The 18,547-nt window shown below is 41.0% G+C and overlaps 1 protein-coding gene across 1 annotated transcript in view; it reads right to left on the bottom strand.

Annotated features, from left to right (window-relative positions):
- Positions 1-18,547, bottom strand: part of LOC117290436 (citron Rho-interacting kinase-like) — a 42,931-nt gene that overhangs the window by 13,614 nt on the left and 10,770 nt on the right. Inside the window, exons 11-28 of the mRNA XM_033771849.1 lie at positions 18,169-18,296; positions 17,104-17,266; positions 16,834-16,887; positions 16,209-16,403; positions 15,116-15,232; positions 13,166-13,261; positions 12,171-12,281; positions 10,399-10,502; positions 9,806-9,959; positions 8,432-8,629; positions 7,636-7,878; positions 6,457-6,650; positions 5,412-5,547; positions 4,790-4,894; positions 3,571-3,711; positions 2,133-2,306; positions 1,708-1,813; positions 330-641 (exon numbers count right to left, since the gene is read on the bottom strand). Of these exons, the coding sequence (XP_033627740.1) occupies positions 330-641; positions 1,708-1,813; positions 2,133-2,306; positions 3,571-3,711; positions 4,790-4,894; positions 5,412-5,547; positions 6,457-6,650; positions 7,636-7,878; positions 8,432-8,629; positions 9,806-9,959; positions 10,399-10,502; positions 12,171-12,281; positions 13,166-13,261; positions 15,116-15,232; positions 16,209-16,403; positions 16,834-16,887; positions 17,104-17,266; positions 18,169-18,296 (2,731 nt within the window). The remainder of the gene's footprint in view (positions 1-329; positions 642-1,707; positions 1,814-2,132; positions 2,307-3,570; positions 3,712-4,789; positions 4,895-5,411; positions 5,548-6,456; positions 6,651-7,635; positions 7,879-8,431; positions 8,630-9,805; positions 9,960-10,398; positions 10,503-12,170; positions 12,282-13,165; positions 13,262-15,115; positions 15,233-16,208; positions 16,404-16,833; positions 16,888-17,103; positions 17,267-18,168; positions 18,297-18,547) is intronic.

Here is an 18,547-nt window from a genome sequence, read left to right as displayed (position 1 = left end):
AGTGTCCTTGTTTCATATTTACCAAAAAATAGGTAATGGCCTAATATTATTTTTTTTAAATGAGAGCCTGCTATGGTCAAAACATCAGGCCATTAACTATTTTTTTGCAAATTTGAAATGGTTACAAATTAAACACAAAAAATTACATAATATCTACACCCTTCATAGAGAAAAAACTTCAAGTAAAAGACCCCCAAATGAATACAAAGCTGCAGCCTAATTAAGTTCATTTTCAACTGTGAACGATATGCACACATTTTTTTTTAAACATTGGAAGCCTCTAGGCATCATGATCATCTTTGGTGAACAGATACAAATAATTAACGTACCCTGGCATTTGGCAGCCTGTCGTCCAAAGTGTATAGTATCCACACACACACCACACTTAGTGGCTCTAGTATTAAGACCCATGACCAATCGATGTGGTATGTTATGCTTCATGCGCTCCTTGGGGCGTTTGGCATCCTTCCCGCTCTGGGCCGTCTTGCGTTTGGAGCTGGCCCTCGCATTGGGGATGGGTGTGAAGAGACTGGGGCTGGGCTGGTTGGTTGGGGATAAGGCGATGGCTGATAGAAGACGAGGATTGGCCGGGTTGGAAGAGGGCCTGGGCGTCTTGAAGTCCGACCGAGGCTTTGTATTTACTGTAATATCATCAATAATAAGATATTGATTATTAAAGGCAGTGGACACTATTGGTAAATACTCAAAATAATTATTGGCATAAAACCTTTCTTACTGATGAGTAATGGGGAGAGGTTGATGGTATAAAACATTGTGAGAAACGGTTCCCTCTGAAATGCCATAGTTTTCGAGAAAGAAGTAATTTCCCACGAATTTGATTTCGAGACCCCAGATTTAAAACTTGAGGTCTCGAAATCAACCATCTAAATGCAAACAACTTCGTGTGACAAGGGTGATTTTTTCTTTCATTATTATCTCGCAAGTTCGATGACCGATTGAGCTCAAACTTTCACAGGTTTGTTATTTTATGCATATGTTGAGATACACCAACTGTGAAGGCTACTCTTTGACAATTACCAATAGTGTCCACTGCCTTTTATTTTGGTTTTACCAATTTACACTCATGTTTGTTAGCACTGTATACTCAGTAGGCCTACATTCTACATTCCCAAGCTCTGTGAAAAAAATCACAGGCTTATTTACCAAGGTTGGATTCAAACCCGCGACCTTTGCAATTCAAGAGCAGTGTCATACCAACTAGACTACAGTGATTGCCCGATAGCTAGAGTCAGTTCGAATTCTATATTTTAGCAGTGGGTACCTCAACAGCTGATTCTTATAAACTGCATTTTGAAAACGAAAGAACTTTGAATTACCCTTTTTGGGATCTAATAAAGATTATTGTATTGTATTGTATTGTATTGTAACCCATGTCAAACAGGCTGAAACAAAATCCGGGTTAAAACACATTTGTTCAATCAACGTTATCACATAAGAGATGTTAAATTTGCATCGGGGATAAAGAATATTAATTTTTTTTTAATTTTGTTTTTACCCATACACCAATGTGAGTTAATACTGTATACTCAGTACTATCCCCGAGTCCTGTGAAAAAAAATCACAGGCATGTTACTCGGGTGGGATTCGAACCCACGACCCTTGCAATTCTACAGCAGTGTCTCAGTTAATTTCATTCTTTCTGTGCATTTTCTGTGTATGGTCACATATTATGCTAAGCAAACTGACCTTCCATCCTAGCAACTTGTAGCTCTGCCTTGGCCTTAGTCAGTTGCTGTTGTAGATCCCTCTTCTTGACTCTCTCCATCTCCAAGGCCTGCTGCAGCTCCTTGTACTGAGGAAGATCAACCACACATACAATGACTAACTAGTGCTTTTAAGGACACGAGTTTCACAATCAGGACTCAAACCTACTCCGCCAATCAAAAACACCAGAGCTCAGGTCCGGTGCACGCGACTCTCCTGAAAACATCACTCTGTGATTTTCCTTTTTTTTTCTCTCAAAAACTTGACAACTAATGAATCTGTAACTTCTACAGGTAAACTATATTATACATATCTTTGTTCACAATGAGTAAGGATTCATGTTACGGCCGAACAATTAATCTACCAAAGGTACTTAAACCCTCTACAGAAAGCGTTAGTCATATTACCTGCATCGGGATTGATGGGATTGACGACATTGTGCTTTCTTTCGCCGATTTACCAAACAGCCTCTTCTTCTTCTTCTTGGGTGGAGCTTCGGTCTTAGCTTGAAGGAAGTCGATCAGTTTAGTCTGCTGGGCCAGCGTACCGTCAAGTTTCACCTTCTCATGGGTGTGTTGCACCTGAGAGAATCATGATGATAAAACCAAAATGATCACTAAACTATAATTGCCAGGGGTGAGAGTCATTACAGCAGAGTGTGGGTTCGAATCCCCAGCCGTGACACTTGTGTCCTTAAGCAAGACACATAACCATTGCTTCGTCCTTCGGATGGGACGTAAAGCCGTTGGTCCAATGTGTTGTGTAAACGCGTGTAAAAGAACCCAGGGCACTTATCGAAAATAAAAGGGGTCCGCCCTGGTGTTTCTGGCTGGATAGGCAGCATATTGCGCCACAGCACCTTGTAAACCATTACATGGTGCTTAAGGATTAGGTCTTATATCTCAAAATTCGCCCCACTCGTTGCAGTAATAATACCTGGCGCTTTGTATCCTTTGGCAAATGGCGCGTTATAAATACGGTTATTATTATTATTACTAACGAAAAAGTCTGAAACTTGGATACAAATTCAAAGGTATGTTGAAATGATGCTAATTCTACCGTTTGGTAACCCCTGGGGTTATAGATTTCCTTTTGGAAACAGTATCCAAAGCACTAGAGAAGTAGACCAATGACGAGGATTTCTTTATTTGTGGAAACAAATACTGTCTGATTTTCTTCACCAGGCGGACATAAACAGTCTGAATTCAGCCAAAAGTCTGAACAATCTCGTCCCTAAATTGCTTCTCTTCATCCAGGAGTATAAAATTGGTACCAGGGCTCAAATTTTTGCAGATAACCCACAAGACTGCACGGCTTGTAACTCAGAATGTTTACTGGACCAGAATTTATTTTACAAGACCAAACTTGTGAAATACACCAGAGAGTGGCTTTGAGCCAACGTCATTCACGTGGTATGCGATGTACCGTTGATCTCGCATTCATTGCGCAGTCGGATTCTATGTACACATTTACATACAATACACCATCATATGGATGTTTATAACACCCCTAAATTCTGTCTTTTCATTGGTTTAGAGCGCGTCACATGATATGTCTTACTTTTAATAGAAACCTGGCGACCGTATGATAGTTGTTTGTCATGCAATAGTAAAGACTATTACATGGCGTGCACAGTACCCAGATGTCTTTTTTCCCACCTCAAACCCAATCAGTATAATGCTCCGGGGATCACCTCGGGAGTCGTAGTTTTAACCATAGCACTTGAAGCAGTCAATATTTGTATAATATGTATTGTAATACATGTACTTTGTATCCAATGATATCGCTGGTTCTGTAAACCCAATACACATGTCCTTATCATAGGGCACCAGTCTACTATATTACCTGCATTGTCTCCATCTGGTTGTCTAGATCCTGTCCCTCTGCCTTCAGTTGCTCACCTCTCTCTATGGCCTCCTCCAGGCTCTGTGTCAGCTTGAAGGTTGTCGCTTTGCTCTTCTGCAGCTGACCTTCCAGCTCTGATACCTGGAAATAATCAAACACATTATATTAGTAATGGTGACTTAGGCCGTGTCCGAATTGGCGACTTTGGCTACAGCTACGGCTAGATCAGCGCGTCTGTCAGTGTTGAAGAATGGCAGACGCGCGCGCCCTAGCCGTAGCTGTAGCCGAAGTCGCCAACTCGGACACGGCCTTAGCCTGGGCGACTAGTGAAATTTACTACTCGACTCGATATAGTGATGATAGAAGTGATGAACACAATTGGTTCACCAAAGAAGGAAGTAGCGACTATTTTTGTAGAAGTTGCGGCGGCACGATTAATAATATAAATATCAATATAATCAGGCCTGTGAGTGGATCATGAGAAGAAGAAAAACGGAAAATCGTTGTCCGGATTTTGGGCAAACGGGAAACTTGTCCGGATTTTGGGCCAGCACTACGCACGTTAAAAGGCTTTAATTAAAAACTGCAGCGTAGACAAAACATTCACAGAAACATAGACCACAATTCTTAAATGTAACAATGTGTTGTGCATCCTCATTTTCCAGATATTTTTGTAGCATTCCTTAGGAGTAACTCCACAAGCGCGAGAATGCCTCGTCGTCAACTGCCATATTTTTTACGTGTTGCAAAAAATACACACACACAACGTACGAACGTCGTCGTGTGGGAAAACCATGTGTGCCTAATCTTGTCTCAAGGTGTTGGCTTTTTAATACAGCTTTTAGTAAAGCGCCCTCTATAGGTGCAATGGAACAATGGCATTGAAGTACATGTATAATAGACATCGCGCTAACCGAAAAATTAACGACAACGGCTCCAATGAAAGACCACCGCGGAGCATTTTACTGGGTCTTGTCCCCGACTCACATGTCACGTGCTGCTTGACGATCTATTTCAGATGTAAAAAAAGAAGATAAAAACGGAACGAGAAAAAAGCCGACCACAAGAAAAATACGGAACGGGGAAAAAAGCGACGCCCAAGAAAAACGCGGAAGTGTGAAAATGAAAAAAAAAGTGGAAATTCCGCTTTAAAGCGGAGATTTCACAGGCCTGTATAATAGAGATCAATGGTTTTTATTGAGTGATGAAAAGGGCGTACCTCTTGCTCCAGTTGAGCATTGTCCTCTTGTTCCTCGCTGTATTTCTTCTGGACATCTTTCAGATTGACTTCAAGGAGGGCACTCTGCTTCTCCAAGGCATTGATCTGTCAAAAGAAAAACAACTTCAACTTAAAGGCAGTGGACATTATTGGACATTACTCAAAATAATTGTTAGCATAAAAACTTAATTGGTAACAAGCAATGGAGAGCTGTTGATAGTATAAAACATTGTGAGAAACAGCTCCCTGTGAAGTAACATAGTTTTCGAAAAAAGAAAAAAGATGTAATTTTCCACTAAAATATTTAATTTGATTTTGAGAGATCTGAATTAGATTTTGAGGTCCCGAAATCAAGCTTCTGAAAGCACACAACTTCGTGTGACAAGGGTGTTTTTTTTTTTTAGCCATTATTATCTCGCAACTTCGAACAACCAATTGAGTTCAAATTTTCACTGGTTTGTTATTTTGTGCATATGTTGAGATCCACTAAGTGAGAAGACTGGTATTTGACAATTACCAAAGTGGTCCAGTGTTTTTAAATCAACACTGGTTTCAATTGGCGCCCGGCATAGATGTATAATTCACGGAACATAGATTCACTTTAGACCAATACAAAACTTACATTATCGGTGAGTGCGGCTATTTTCTCTTTGTGCTCCTTGGCGTGTGATTTCCACATCTCAATCTGAGCTTGATGAGTTTTCTCTTTCTCTTCTAGATTGCTGCTCACCTCTCTCTGTTTCTGCTCCGACCATTCTCTAAATCGACCATCAAAGGGGTGTTTTTAGACAAAAATACAGGGCTCTGTTTCACAACTCAATAAAATTCATGGTTAGACAAATTGTACAGGTTTTTTTGTTGGGGGGGGGGGAAGGGTTAGTATATTGTGATACTGAACTGAATTGTATAAATAGCAGACTCAAAGTCACTTTTTGAACACCATTTCATTATGACTATTGTTCATTTGAAAAACAAAAGACTGCCGACTTGTCTTGTCATGAGATCAAAAACCCAGTGTCCAGGGGCTAGAGTTGTGGCAGACAATGGGGATCAGATTGGCTCAGTGGTTTCTTTCCTTGCCTTTCACCTCTGTGGACCACGGTACCAATCCCACCAAGAGCCTTGCACGTGGATTGGGTTTTTCAGTTCCCACCAAAGTGCGTGGGTTTATCCCATTTTTCTCAGAATGATGTCATCAGGGCCCAATTTCATGGCTCTGCTTACTGCTGAATTCTGCGCTTCAATCACGTTTCCCCACTTGAAGTGCTAGCGCCGAATTTAAGCGTAGAATGCCTAGTAACGTGGAGTACGCCTGCCCACAAGCCAAAATTCCCCCGCTAACCCGTGAAATACGCTTGCCAGAAGCACAGAATTCCCTGCTTTCGTAAGCGCCGATTATGTGCTAACGGTAAGCAGAGCCATGAAATTGGGCCCTGATGTTTTGGATAATGACAAATTTTGCTCTAGAAGGGTATCGGATACAAAGGCAATTTACATCATTTTAGCATGAGGTCAGAGACTTTTTCTCCACTCACATGAGGACTTTATCGATTGGAAAATGAGTACATCATAAAATTGGATTGCTTTTCACCCTTCCTCTTTAAGATTGGTTGCAAGAAAAATGCCTGATCTAATTTTCTTTGATTGTAATTGGGTATGGTCATTACCTAGCTTGTTTTTCAGACTCCAGCGCCTGGGTGGTTTTCTGTAGCTGTAACTCGTTCTCATTGATCTCTTGGACCAGTCCGTCTCTCTCTTGTCTCAACTCAGTCTCTTTCTCTTCCATCTTATCATTCAAGGCTTCCATGTCAACGATCTGCTCCTCTAGCATCACACAGGATGACTTCAACATTAAGATAGTCTAACGTCACAAAAAGAAAACTTGTCTTTAATACATGACTCAGTCCTTCGTTCAAATCTGGATGTTCAACCTTTAAGGGATTTGGGTACCTTTTCAAAATGTCCATAGATTTACATTAAACTTACAGGGTTTGAAGATAATGATAGTGGAAAGCTTCCCTTCAAATATTACTTACTGAGGTGCTGTAGTTTTTGAGAAATGAGTAAAACAATGTCATGAAAATACGTTTGTAAAAGATTAAAATAATGTTTGCCTCATGAGACAAAAATTATTTTCATGACATTGTTTTACTCAAGTCACAAAAACTACAGCACCTCGGCACGTAATATTTTCAGGGAAGCTTTCTAATTTTAGTGTGTAAGTTTAGTGTAAATCTGTGGACACAGTGAATCTTTTGTCCCACAAAAGTTACATAGACCCTTTAAGAGACCGATAATTTCCAAAAACCGAGAAAAGATGTGTCAATTCGTAAGACTGCAGGGTCGCCCCAACGGCTGCAAGGACGTTGCTGATTTCAGGAGATGCTGATTTTGAGAGTAAACTTTTCCAGTAAATTTTTTCTGACAAAATAATGTGACACAGAAACCTGTTTTATTTTAGAAATCTAGAATAAAATAGGGAACATGACAAATTGCCAATTCAGGACATGAAGGGAAATGGCAATGCAGGGTTCTATGCTGTATTCGGGGTAGACACAGCGCTATATATTTTACGGACTCACAAACGGCAGCAAAGACCATAACGTTCAAACACTGCACACATGTAAATAGGATTTACGGACTTTGCATGTGCTGTATGATGTGCAGCCAACTGACGGGAAATATTTGAGTTTTTTCAATTTGGAACTGGCGCAGTCAATACAAAGCGGATATCCGCATAAAAGCGGAGATTTCACAGGCCTGATGAAGATGTACATGAACTTATTTCTATCACAATTTTGTACTTTCTCTCATGATTTTATTCTGCAATCAATCTGATAACTCACCAGTTCCTGGTTCCCACATGTCCTCCTCTTCTCCCCCAGTTCTTCCTCCATCTCCTCTTTCCCCGTCTCAAGTCCGTTCTTCTCCTCCCTAAGTCCTTCGATCTCATTCTCTAGCTCATTATTCTGCAGCATCAGCTCTTGGCAGCGCTCCGACGTCTCCGTTAATTGCTCCTCCAGGTCTGTTATGACAGAGCAGCTACTCCGGAGCGTTTCAAACTTCTCCTCGATCTCCGACTTGTCTCGCTGAAAGAAGTAATAACAATTCAACTTGAAAAATGTTCAGAATTGGAAATAGACTGTATTGAATAACCCTTTTTTTTGCTATGGAAGTCGCCATCTTGTAGGGCAAACCGTATGCGCGTCCAAACGCGTCGACAATAAAGCACGCAACATTCCTGGTTTGATTTCTACGGCACATGCACGCACACAAATGCGCACAGACGTCATGTTTTAGGGCAGATATTTAAAAGGTGATGTCATATTAATACAGTCTATAGTCCTAACAGGTGAGCTTTAAGGAGTGTCTTGAATGAGGTGAGTGAGCTGCCACATTTTGATGTAGTTTCTACAGAGCCCCTACACAACGCGAAACGCACCTACGGACAATGAGCGTCTACCTTTTCCATTATTTATAGGGAGTCAAATCCTTTGTGCACGATTTTGACTCCCAAAATAGCAGACAGGAAAGGTGTGTGCAAGTGCATTGCTCACTGTGCAAGGAGTCTACTGAACTGTGAGATTAAGAAAATGTAATTCAGAGTGAGATTTAAACAGAGGGTTAACTTTGAGTAGCGACCTGTATTTCTTGCAGCTTGTCTTCCGCTTCTTGCTTGTACGAGTCCAGCTTCATCTGCACCTTAGTTGCCTTCTCTTGATGGATGGCTCGGCTATCTTCAAGACGTTGCATGTTTTGGTTGGCGTCCCGGGTGGTAGCGTGGGCGTCTCGTAGTTGCTGACGTACCTCATGAAGCTCTGTCTCCTGGTACTCCGTCATCTGAAAGAGAAACACAGCCGTAAAAAATCACCCAATCGTTTGTTTGGATTATCTTTTGTCGAGGGAACTCGGCAAAGTCAAACATGGGGATACAAACACCAAACTGTAGGCATGATACTAGGTCCTTGCGGGAAAAAAAGGAATATTTATAGCGTACTTCAGGGCTGACCTACATAAGCACACAGTGTAGTCTTTAAAGCCATTGGACACTTTCGGAATAGAAAAACAAATTAAAAGTTCACAGATTTACAAATAACTTACAGGGTTTACAGAAGGTAATAGTGAAAGACTTCTCTTGAAGTATTATTCCATGAAATGCTTTACTTTTTGAGAAATCATTAAAACAATATCAATTCTCGATATCAAGAGTTATGGATTTATTTTAAACACAATGGCATGACACGGCGAAACGTGTGGAAACAAGGATGGGTTATCCCGTTATTTTCTCCTGACTCCGATGACTGATTAAGCCTTAATTTTCACAGGTTTGTTATTTTATATAGAAGTTGTGATACACAAAGTGTGGGCCTTGGACAATACTGTTTACTGAAAGTGTCCAATGGATTTAATAGCATGTTTAGGCTATAATAATTTAATCACAATTTTTCCAAGAGCAAAACAAAAATTTGAAATCAGACTAACGTAGGAAGAATTGCCCGAAAAAGGCAACAGCCAATCTCTCTCATGCACACAGTAAACAACTGTCTATGATTATGAATTGCACAAATCAATTATTTGCTGTGGGCTTTAATCGGGGAATATACAAGTTTTTGTTTTCTTGTAATGCTTTTCATTTTGCTGTGTTAAGTGCTTTGAGGAATGCTAATTCATATTGCGCTGTATAAATACTAACATCTAACATCTCTTATATAAATACTGTTTTATTATTATCATTATTATTAAATCAATAAGTTGTGATTCAGTAATTAGACGACAATACTTATTCTAGTCATTGTGAAATCAGCAGTTAGCTTGGTAGGATTCAAACCCACAACCTTGTGATTGCAAGTACTGCAGTTAAGTTTCCAAGTTAAGTATCTTGTCCAAATAATAGTTTGGCCTGCCCTTACAAGGGCACACTCAAGTTTAACCTACCCAACTTAAGTTAGGAAAGGCCCAACGGCAGGTGGGCCAAGCTTCCAGATTGGGCATAAGACAATGATGTGTGTATCGTACCTGATTAAGATGCTCTTGTAGTTCATGCATTCTCTTCTTGAGGCTGTCTTGGCTGATGAGTGATTGCTTCAGTTCACATTCTACTTTACCCAGCTGTGTTTCCAGGTAGTACTTCTCCTGCTGCAGATCGGCGACCCTCTCCTCACCAACTCGCCTACAAATAATAGCATCAAGTTAGACACTTAAAGAACCATCAGGGCCCAATTTCATAAAGCCTAGCACAAAAGTTTGCTTAGCATGAAATTTCTTCCTCGATAAAAACAGGATTACCAACCAAATTTCCATGTGATTTTCAGGATAAGCAGGCAACAGCTGAATACCAGTAACAAGCAAATAAAGTAAATTTTGATCGAACAATGAAGCAAGTTCTGAGGATGGTTGCCACTTCCCAGGTTGTATCATAATTTTTGGTGCGATTCCTGGCTACACGGCAGTTAACGGTGATATGGCCTCTGACTGGCACCCGAACAATGATTTGGACTAACAGGGAAACTCTGTTGCTTTAACTGCCATTTGGCCAGTGGACCACTGCTAAGGGAGAACACTGACATAGGCCTCGGTGTCCTAAGATTGAGGGTATCTAAGAAACTTACTTGAGTTCTTTCCTCTCCTGGAGTAGTTTATTATCTTTGGTATCCATCATCTCCTCAATCTGTCTCTCCAACACGCCCACTTTACCTTGTAGCATGGTGATAGTCTGGAAAGAAACGAGACGACCATGTTATGCATTCAATCCAACATCTCTATTAATCTAAAGCCGTGTTCACGCTACTCTGTTCCTCGGGTTGCCCCCTGGGGAATAACGGCCAGCCTTTTCACACTATGATTGCTTTACCCCCTGTCTGCGCCCGGTCTGCCCTGGCAAATGGGCAAACCCAGGAAATAGCCACCCCTGCTCCAGAGTAGGGGGAGTAAGCGGTAAAAACTTGAGGTAGTCTTGAAACATTCAGACGGAACCCCTTGGAATAAGGACACAGTGTGAAAGAGCGCCAGGTAACCGTGGGGTAAAAAAGTACCAGGGCCTCCCCAGGGCTGTATTCCACGGAGATAATAGATACAATGTGAAAAGGGCTTAAACCATCACCTTGTGAAGGATGCTAAATAAACCCCCCCCCCCAAAAAAAAAAAAACCCAGGTCACAATAGCACCCTCAAGAGTCATTTTGCCCATTCTGAAAACTGTGTGGTCGTGCGTTCTTCATTTTTTGTTTTACAACTATTTGTCTGAAGGGATTTAAACTGTTTGCTAGTGTGACCGGTCGGTGCATGAGAGAGTTAATATATAGGCAGGCATGCAACTGCCCGATGAAAAAAAAAAGAGGAAACTTTTCGAGACCCACAATGGTACCCTAAAAAGTGTTGAGGTTTTTTATGCTCTTAGGATCAATCTTAGCATGTATGACAAAGACAAAGTGAAGTGTTTTATACAACTAAAATAACATGGAAAAACACCTTGCCTAAAAAAAATCAGATTTATTTATTTATTTTTTTTTGGGGGGGGGGAATAATAATTTTATGCAAATTTCATAACTACCTGGGAAAGAATAGTTAGTTTTCCTCAACTTAATCAACTCCCGATGCTTTGCCGCCTTACAATGTTCGGTGAGAGCCACTTGTTCCCGCTTGCCGTCTTGCACATCACACAAAATGCCATTCCTGGCTTGTCCACTTTCCGGACGGTTTCGGAGAGCAGTTTACCGTCTACGTCTTATTTTTCCAACCAGAACCACTTCCAGGTATTTTTTACTCCTTTATCTATGGCTTTAATTTGGCCAGGTACCACTCAGTCCCGCTCTAAAATATCTTTTCTTTTGGATGTCATTTTGACGGACGTTTGAAGATGCGACTGTTTCGTAGCGCATTGTGAAGATGCGACTGTTTCGTAGCGCATGGTGAGACTCGCACACAGCAGCAGTATACATGTACGTTTGGTAACTAACTCACACACACATACATACATGTACAATACGTGTATACTATTGCAAAATAGCGGGACCAGACGAAGACATGACCTTAGACTCATTTCAAGGCTGTATAATAACTTGGTTTAGCACACAACTCGCCTGCGCCACGGGGTGCGTTCCACTGTTCCAGATTTTTCGACTGTACACACGGCTATTAATGACCGCACGCAGTGTGTAAACGTATGCATTGCTTGCTGTGGGCTTTAGATTGACCATGCAGTAGAATGGATTGCGTGCCGCGGCAGAGGCCAGACCATGCGTTACGATGCATTGTTGTAAATTGTCTTAAGATCGCGCTAACCGCGGAATGTTTTTCTTAGCGCTAATCAGTTTTTTAAAAACGCGGAATTCCGCGGAAACGCGGAAGAGTTGCATGCCTGTATAGGAGACATTTTTACTTACAGCATCTTGTTCCTGAATCTTGACTTGGCTCTGCTGGGATGCACCAGCAACATGTCTGTCTACCATGTGCTGCTGCTGCCTCTTGGACATCTCAAGCTGCTGCTGCAGATCCTGCAATTAACACCAATAAGGTTTCTTATTAATGGGTGCGTTCGTTTAGCTTCCCTGGGTCTACCCCGCGGTGCTCACTCAGGTGAGCCCCTGACAAGAGTTAAACGAACAATCACTCACTGGTCTCGTAGTGATGTCATGCACCCGGGGCCAGCCCCCAAGTGACCCACTCCACAAGCAGGGCACTGGGGGCTGACCCCGGTAAGCCCATGGAATGACGTCAAAGCTATTCGAATGCACCGGGGAAGACCAGGGTCGACCCAGGGAAGCTAAACGAACGCACCCATAGTAAGTTGGGGCCTGACTACTTTGCACTACAGCCTCAGCTTGATTCGTGCAGGGATGTGATAGGATGTTGGAAATAAAAACCTGATCCAATAAGGGCAAAGCCTGAAAGCTTCCGAGTGTGAAACCTACTTACATAAATTTGTATTTGGTTTTGAAAGCCCTACACTGCACTTTCGGCTGTTTAGTTTTCTCCTTATTTTCTTATGAAATTGATTTTTTTTATAAAATATTTATATCAAAAAGATAAACTAGAAATTGAAATTTTAAAATGGAAAAAAATGCCTCAATTTCCTCCGAAATGAAACCAACATTTTCAAGTTAGGCTGTTTTGCCATTAAAGAGTCGCGCAGCAGGACTTGAAGCTGTGACTTCTGGATCAACGTGCCGTTCATGACTGGTTAAGCCTGGTTCATACTTCCTGAAAATGCAAATGCCAAGCGAATTTGACGTCACATGGTTGTTTTTGCTTCGCACGAGTTGAGCACATTTCAACTAATGCAAATTATTTGTAGCAAATTTGTGACGTCAAAAATCGTATTGCATTCGCATGAAGTATGAACCGTGCTTTAATGAGGTATGAGATGATAGACACTCACCCTAAGTCTCTGCTCCATCTCGGCTTCCTTCTTGTGTAGACTTCTCTCAAGCCGTTTGCGCTCCTCGTGGGCAGCCTCGTATTTCTCTTCAATCTCCTGCAAGGTGAACACGAAACCTAACAATGACTGACTGCTCTGGATAAAGCTTTCAGTCGGGTTTTAAGTTCAAGGTTTGCCGTAGTTCAACAAAATCTTCCAATTAAAAATTTACTTCACTATTGAATACACATCGATTGCCAAAGTCGATTCTAGTTTTGGCCTTGACTATAGGTAATTGGGTATGTCATCTTTACCGAAAACTTAGGTCTGTGTTTTGATCTGCGTCAATAATTAACATTTTCACCGACCAATCAAGCAATAAATCAAATTTAAAAAGTCCCGCTAGTGAACTGTTAACTACTACCTGGGAACAAGGTAGGAAATGGGCTAGAACTACTATTTTTGCTTAGTGGATCGAGGGGACTTCTCGTTATTAACATCACTGCTTTGGAGTGATTTCTTAATTGGTCTCAATGTTTCGACTAGCCTGCTCTAGTCATCATCAGGAGACTGAAGAGTGTGAGAGTTACTGGCCTAGTCATAAGGGTTCAGAGGTTTCAGTATAGAGTCAGTCACTGTTTTGATTGGTTCTCCTGAAAGGAGACTTGTGTTAAGAGGGCTCAGGGTTGGTGTGTGGTTTGCCCATCAGTTTAAGTCATAGGGCAGGCCTGGAATTACACGACGGCCATGGCCGTGATGCCCCTCGAAAAAATACCATTTTCACTGCCAAAACTGCCGTGCCCTTTAACCGTGTTGGCCGTTGTGCCCTTTTTTACCCAAGTTCAAGATTTTTTTTATTGACACAAGCATGTTTTTTCGGGCGACTACTTACGGCCGACAATAATAATCCAGGGAACTCTATTCAGCAGTCATGGTATTCAACGTTACAAGCGCAACACAGAGATCGATTCCTCACCGAGTCATCTCATATAATCCACACGCCCATTAATCTGATGTCCCAATTTAACAATCTAACACAATCCATTGATCAACAGAGGCACTGTTGTTAAAATGCCCATATATGGTACGGTCTGTTTGTGAACGGGCGAAAAATGTTGTTGGTGAATGAAACGACTCTTGGGAAAATGTTTACGAAAGAATTTGCCAAAATTATGACGCAAAAAGAGCGCTTAGAGGAAGATGTAAAAGATGAATTTGAGAAATATGCCCCCAAATGGAAGAAACTCAACTTTTGGGGATGATTTTTTTTTTTTTTTTTTTTGGTCTTCTAATTACAAAATGTTTTGGCTTCTTTATGAATAAGATATGATTTATCAATACCTTGAATAATAATAAAAATAAGGCTCGTGACCACCCTTCCGATAATTTTAAAACTTTTGGCCTTGGTGCCCTTTCTACTGGCCTTGGTGCCCTTCAAAATTTGGCTTGTAATTCCAGGCCTGTTAGGGTGTCAGGGCCGAGCAGATAAGAGCACCGAACTCAAGCTCTAGTGCTTCTGTTCAGCAGAGTGTGGGTTCGAATCTCGGTCATGACACTTGTGTTCCTGAGCAATTGCTTCTCTCCACCCAGGGGTAAATGGGTACCTGTGAGGGCAGAGATGGTTCTTGTGATTGATTAAGCCGAGTAACGCATATGTAAGAGATGGAGCTGAGATGTTTTAAGGAATGATTTAGGGCCCAGTGACCAGCCGTCAATTTCACCAAACTCTTCCTAACTTAGGATTAATCTTAGGACCTAGGACGAGGTAAATTCCCTAGCCAAAGACGTTAGGACGAATTGAACCCATCCTAAGTTAGAACGAGTTACTCATCCTAGCTGGAGATAGGATTAATCCTAGCGTTTCGTGAAACGGCTGCAGGGGTAATAATGTAAAGCACTTTGGGACGCCCTTTGGGCGTGAAAAGCACTTTATAAAAACTAACTTTTACTAGTATTCTTTCTGTGACTTACGATAATCTGTTTGGTAAGATTCTGGTGAAGGCCGTGCTTAGACTGTACCTCCTCCATTAGTCTAGATTCACGTTGCTCAACGGTACGTAGACGATGCTCCAGAGATTTCTGGCAATCCTACACAAGGAAGGGAAAGATAACAAGAAATTAACGCAGATCTGAGACTAGTGATTTTACCGTCAGGCCAGTAAACTCATGACTGGACAAGTCTTGCGGTCTTGTGTTTTTCAAAAGGAAATATTTATTACTTCAATTCGTAACATCTTGTATACATCAGTGACAAAGCCGGTTTTTAGTCGGTCGCGAGATGGAAATCTTGACGGACGATCCTAAAAAACAGTTTATAGTCATCGCCGAGGCCTATAAACTTTGTTTTTTTATGATCGCTGGTCAAGATTTCCATCGCGCTTCTTTTCTTTTTGAGAAGATTCGAGCTCTGGTGTTCCGGATCAGCAGTGTGTGGGTTCAAGTCCCTGTCTTGACACTCATGTCCTTAAGCAAGACACTTAACTTTAACCATTATTGTTTCATCCTTTCGAATTGGATGTAAAACCAAAGGTCTCATTCATCTGCATTCACAACCCTGCACTCAGTATACTCCAACTACAAAACCAGGCATGCAACTGCCCGTTGAAAAAAAAAAAGGAAAATTTTCAAAGGCACAACGCAAGTGCGGAGCGAGGCAGCCGAAACGCCACGGGTCATGATACCCACAATGGTACCCTAGAAAATGTTGAGGTTTATTATGCTCTTAGGTGCATTGTTAGCATGTACTAGGCTTATTTTACATAACTGTAGTTGTACACTGTTAATGCCAGGCATATATTAGGCTTTAAAAAAAAAAAAAAAAATGCGGAATTCCGCGGAAACGCGGAAGAGTTGCATACCTGCAAAACGCAACACAGGGAGTGTTGATCTGTGCTTCATTAGAGGTAATTTTATTATATTTATTTATTTGAAATCCAAAAGCGGATATTCGCCATTTACTTTTTAAAAAAACCAACAGATAAAATTATGTATTTATACTACACAAGTTCAACTACACAACACATGCATACTATTCTCATCAATGTATACTTTATAGTAAACCCACCTCAGCATCCTGTAGCTTCTGCCTCATATCCTGGCAGCATTCTCGCTGCAGCCGACTCATACGACGCTCGTCGTGAAGTTTATTCTTCTCCTGACGTAGGTTAGCCATCAGCTCGGTTGCTTCTTTGCTAGACTCCACGGCTTTGGAGAGCTTCTTACGGAGTGCTGCCGTTTCTTTAGTGCTGTCGGCCGAGATCTGTCCACAGGATTTGCAGAGGAGAAAAATCATGTTTAAAAAAATTTTTTACTTCCAAGAAAGATCACTACAGAAAATAATTTAGAAATAAAGAGAACCCAATCTTTTCATCAATATAGAATAAAATCTGCTTAAGTTTGTCAGCTCAAAAAGAGTAATTCTGTTTGTGTTTTTGTGAAGAACAAAAATTAATGAATTTATAGCTTTGCAAGTCTCGCTTCTATTTGGGTTCCAACGGACTTTGATTTAATAATGTGCGAATAAAACACAATCATGCACTTTAATGGCACAGTTTATTCAAACATTTTGCTAACAGTGGAACACTGCTTTCTAAGCAACAGAAACATTGTGCACTTTAACAACTCTCAACATTCGAATACACAAATGATTTGCAGCTTATACTCCCATATTAACTGAGATAACGACGTACCTGATCAAGCTGGGTCTGAAGTTCCTTCACTTGGTGTCTTGAGGCTTCTTTGCTCTGTCAAAGTGATAACGTCCAAAGAAGAATATTTTATTAACATCGCCTTGCAAGTAATCATTTATAACTGCTCCAGGTTGGACAATTGACAATAAGGGGGAATGTTTTATGAATGCCTGATGTCCAGATCTCAAAATAAATTTATTCACAAATAAATATTATGTTACAATGAATTTTGAGTTTGAAAACGGCGAGAGTTTAGTACGATATATATACCTTGGCCAATTTGGCTTGTAGTTCAATGACCTTTGACTTGGCATCTTCACACGCCTTAGTAATCGTCTTAAGATCTGCTTCCATCTTGGTACCTCGCTGAGTAGCCATGTAGCGGTCTAGCTCCATCTGAGACAAGGCCTGCTGGTGCTCCTCAAGCTCAGCCCTATAAAGTCAATCAGATAATATAATATTAGTCTTAAGGCCGAGTCACACTGAAGCGATAACGATAACGATCAAGACGCAAAGAGAACGCATTCTATTGGTTGAATTGCTCCACGCAGAATACGCACACGCTCATTCAACCAATGGACTGCGTTCTCTTTGCGTCGTTATCGTTATCAATATCGCTGCAGTGGGATCGGGCCTTTATCCAACGTTATGTTCCTTCCAGGCGTTTTCTTTCTTTGGATTCTGGCTTACTTGTTGTCCCCAAAACTCCAACAAACTGAGGGGGGGGGGGGGGACACATGTCCTTTGCACATGCTGGACCATTTTGGAATCAGTTGCCCTAAAACATTCGGGATAGTAGCACCGTGGACACATTTAAAGACAGATTGAAATTTCATTTGTTTCAAACAGCTTTTCAGTAGTCTTTTCTTTTGTTTATTTCCCTTTCATCTTACTGTTCCCTCTTTAGTCTTTTCTTTTGTTTATTTCCCTTTCATCTTACTGTTCCCTCTTTAGTCTTTTCTTTTGTTTATTTCCCTTTCATCTTACTGTTCCCTCTTTAGTCTTTTCTTTTGTTTATTTCCCTTTCATCTTACTGTTCCCTCTTTAGTCTTTTCTTTTGTTTATTTCCCTTTCATCTTACTGTTCCCTCTTTAGTCTTTTCTTTTGTTTATTTCCCTTTCATCTTACTGTTCCCTCTTTAGTCTTTTCTTTTGTTTATTTCCCTTTCATCTTACTGTTCCCTCTTTAGTCTTTTCTTTTGTTTATTTCCCTTTCATCTTACTGTTCCCTCTTTAGTCTTTTCTTTTGTTTATTTCCCTTTCATCTTACTGTTCCCTCTTTCTCCTTTCTATATTGATGCTATTTTTTCTTTTCATGCGCTTTGAGTTCCGTTACCTGAATTGTTCATCTTTGAGCTGTGTGGTCTTCTTGTTGGTGTTTCTAATCTGGCCCAGGAGCTCCACAGCTTTGGTGTCTGACGCCTTCACCTGCGATCTCTCCAACTCCAACATCCTCTTCAGATTCTGTGCATAAACAAAAAGTTCTTGAGCTTTTTTCATCGCCGCATCATCAGAGTTGATGGGAAATCGGTGTTCCTCAATCACATATGCATTACACCATTCATTATTACATGGTACAAATGACACTCAACTCATTGCATATTTTTTGCCATGATATTCCTGCAAGTCCTGCCTGGGATGCAATGCAGATGTTACAAATCAGGAAATTTACAGATTTTTGCATCACCAGAAACTTTCCGGTTCTTTTGAGAACC

The sequence above is a fragment of the Asterias rubens genome, chromosome 5 (assembly GCF_902459465.1).
Source record: "Asterias rubens chromosome 5, eAstRub1.3, whole genome shotgun sequence".
NCBI classification, from domain to species: domain Eukaryota; kingdom Metazoa; phylum Echinodermata; class Asteroidea; order Forcipulatida; family Asteriidae; genus Asterias; species Asterias rubens.
The sequence above is the reverse complement of the archived record's forward strand: the minus strand, read 5'-3'. Positions and strand labels throughout refer to the sequence as shown.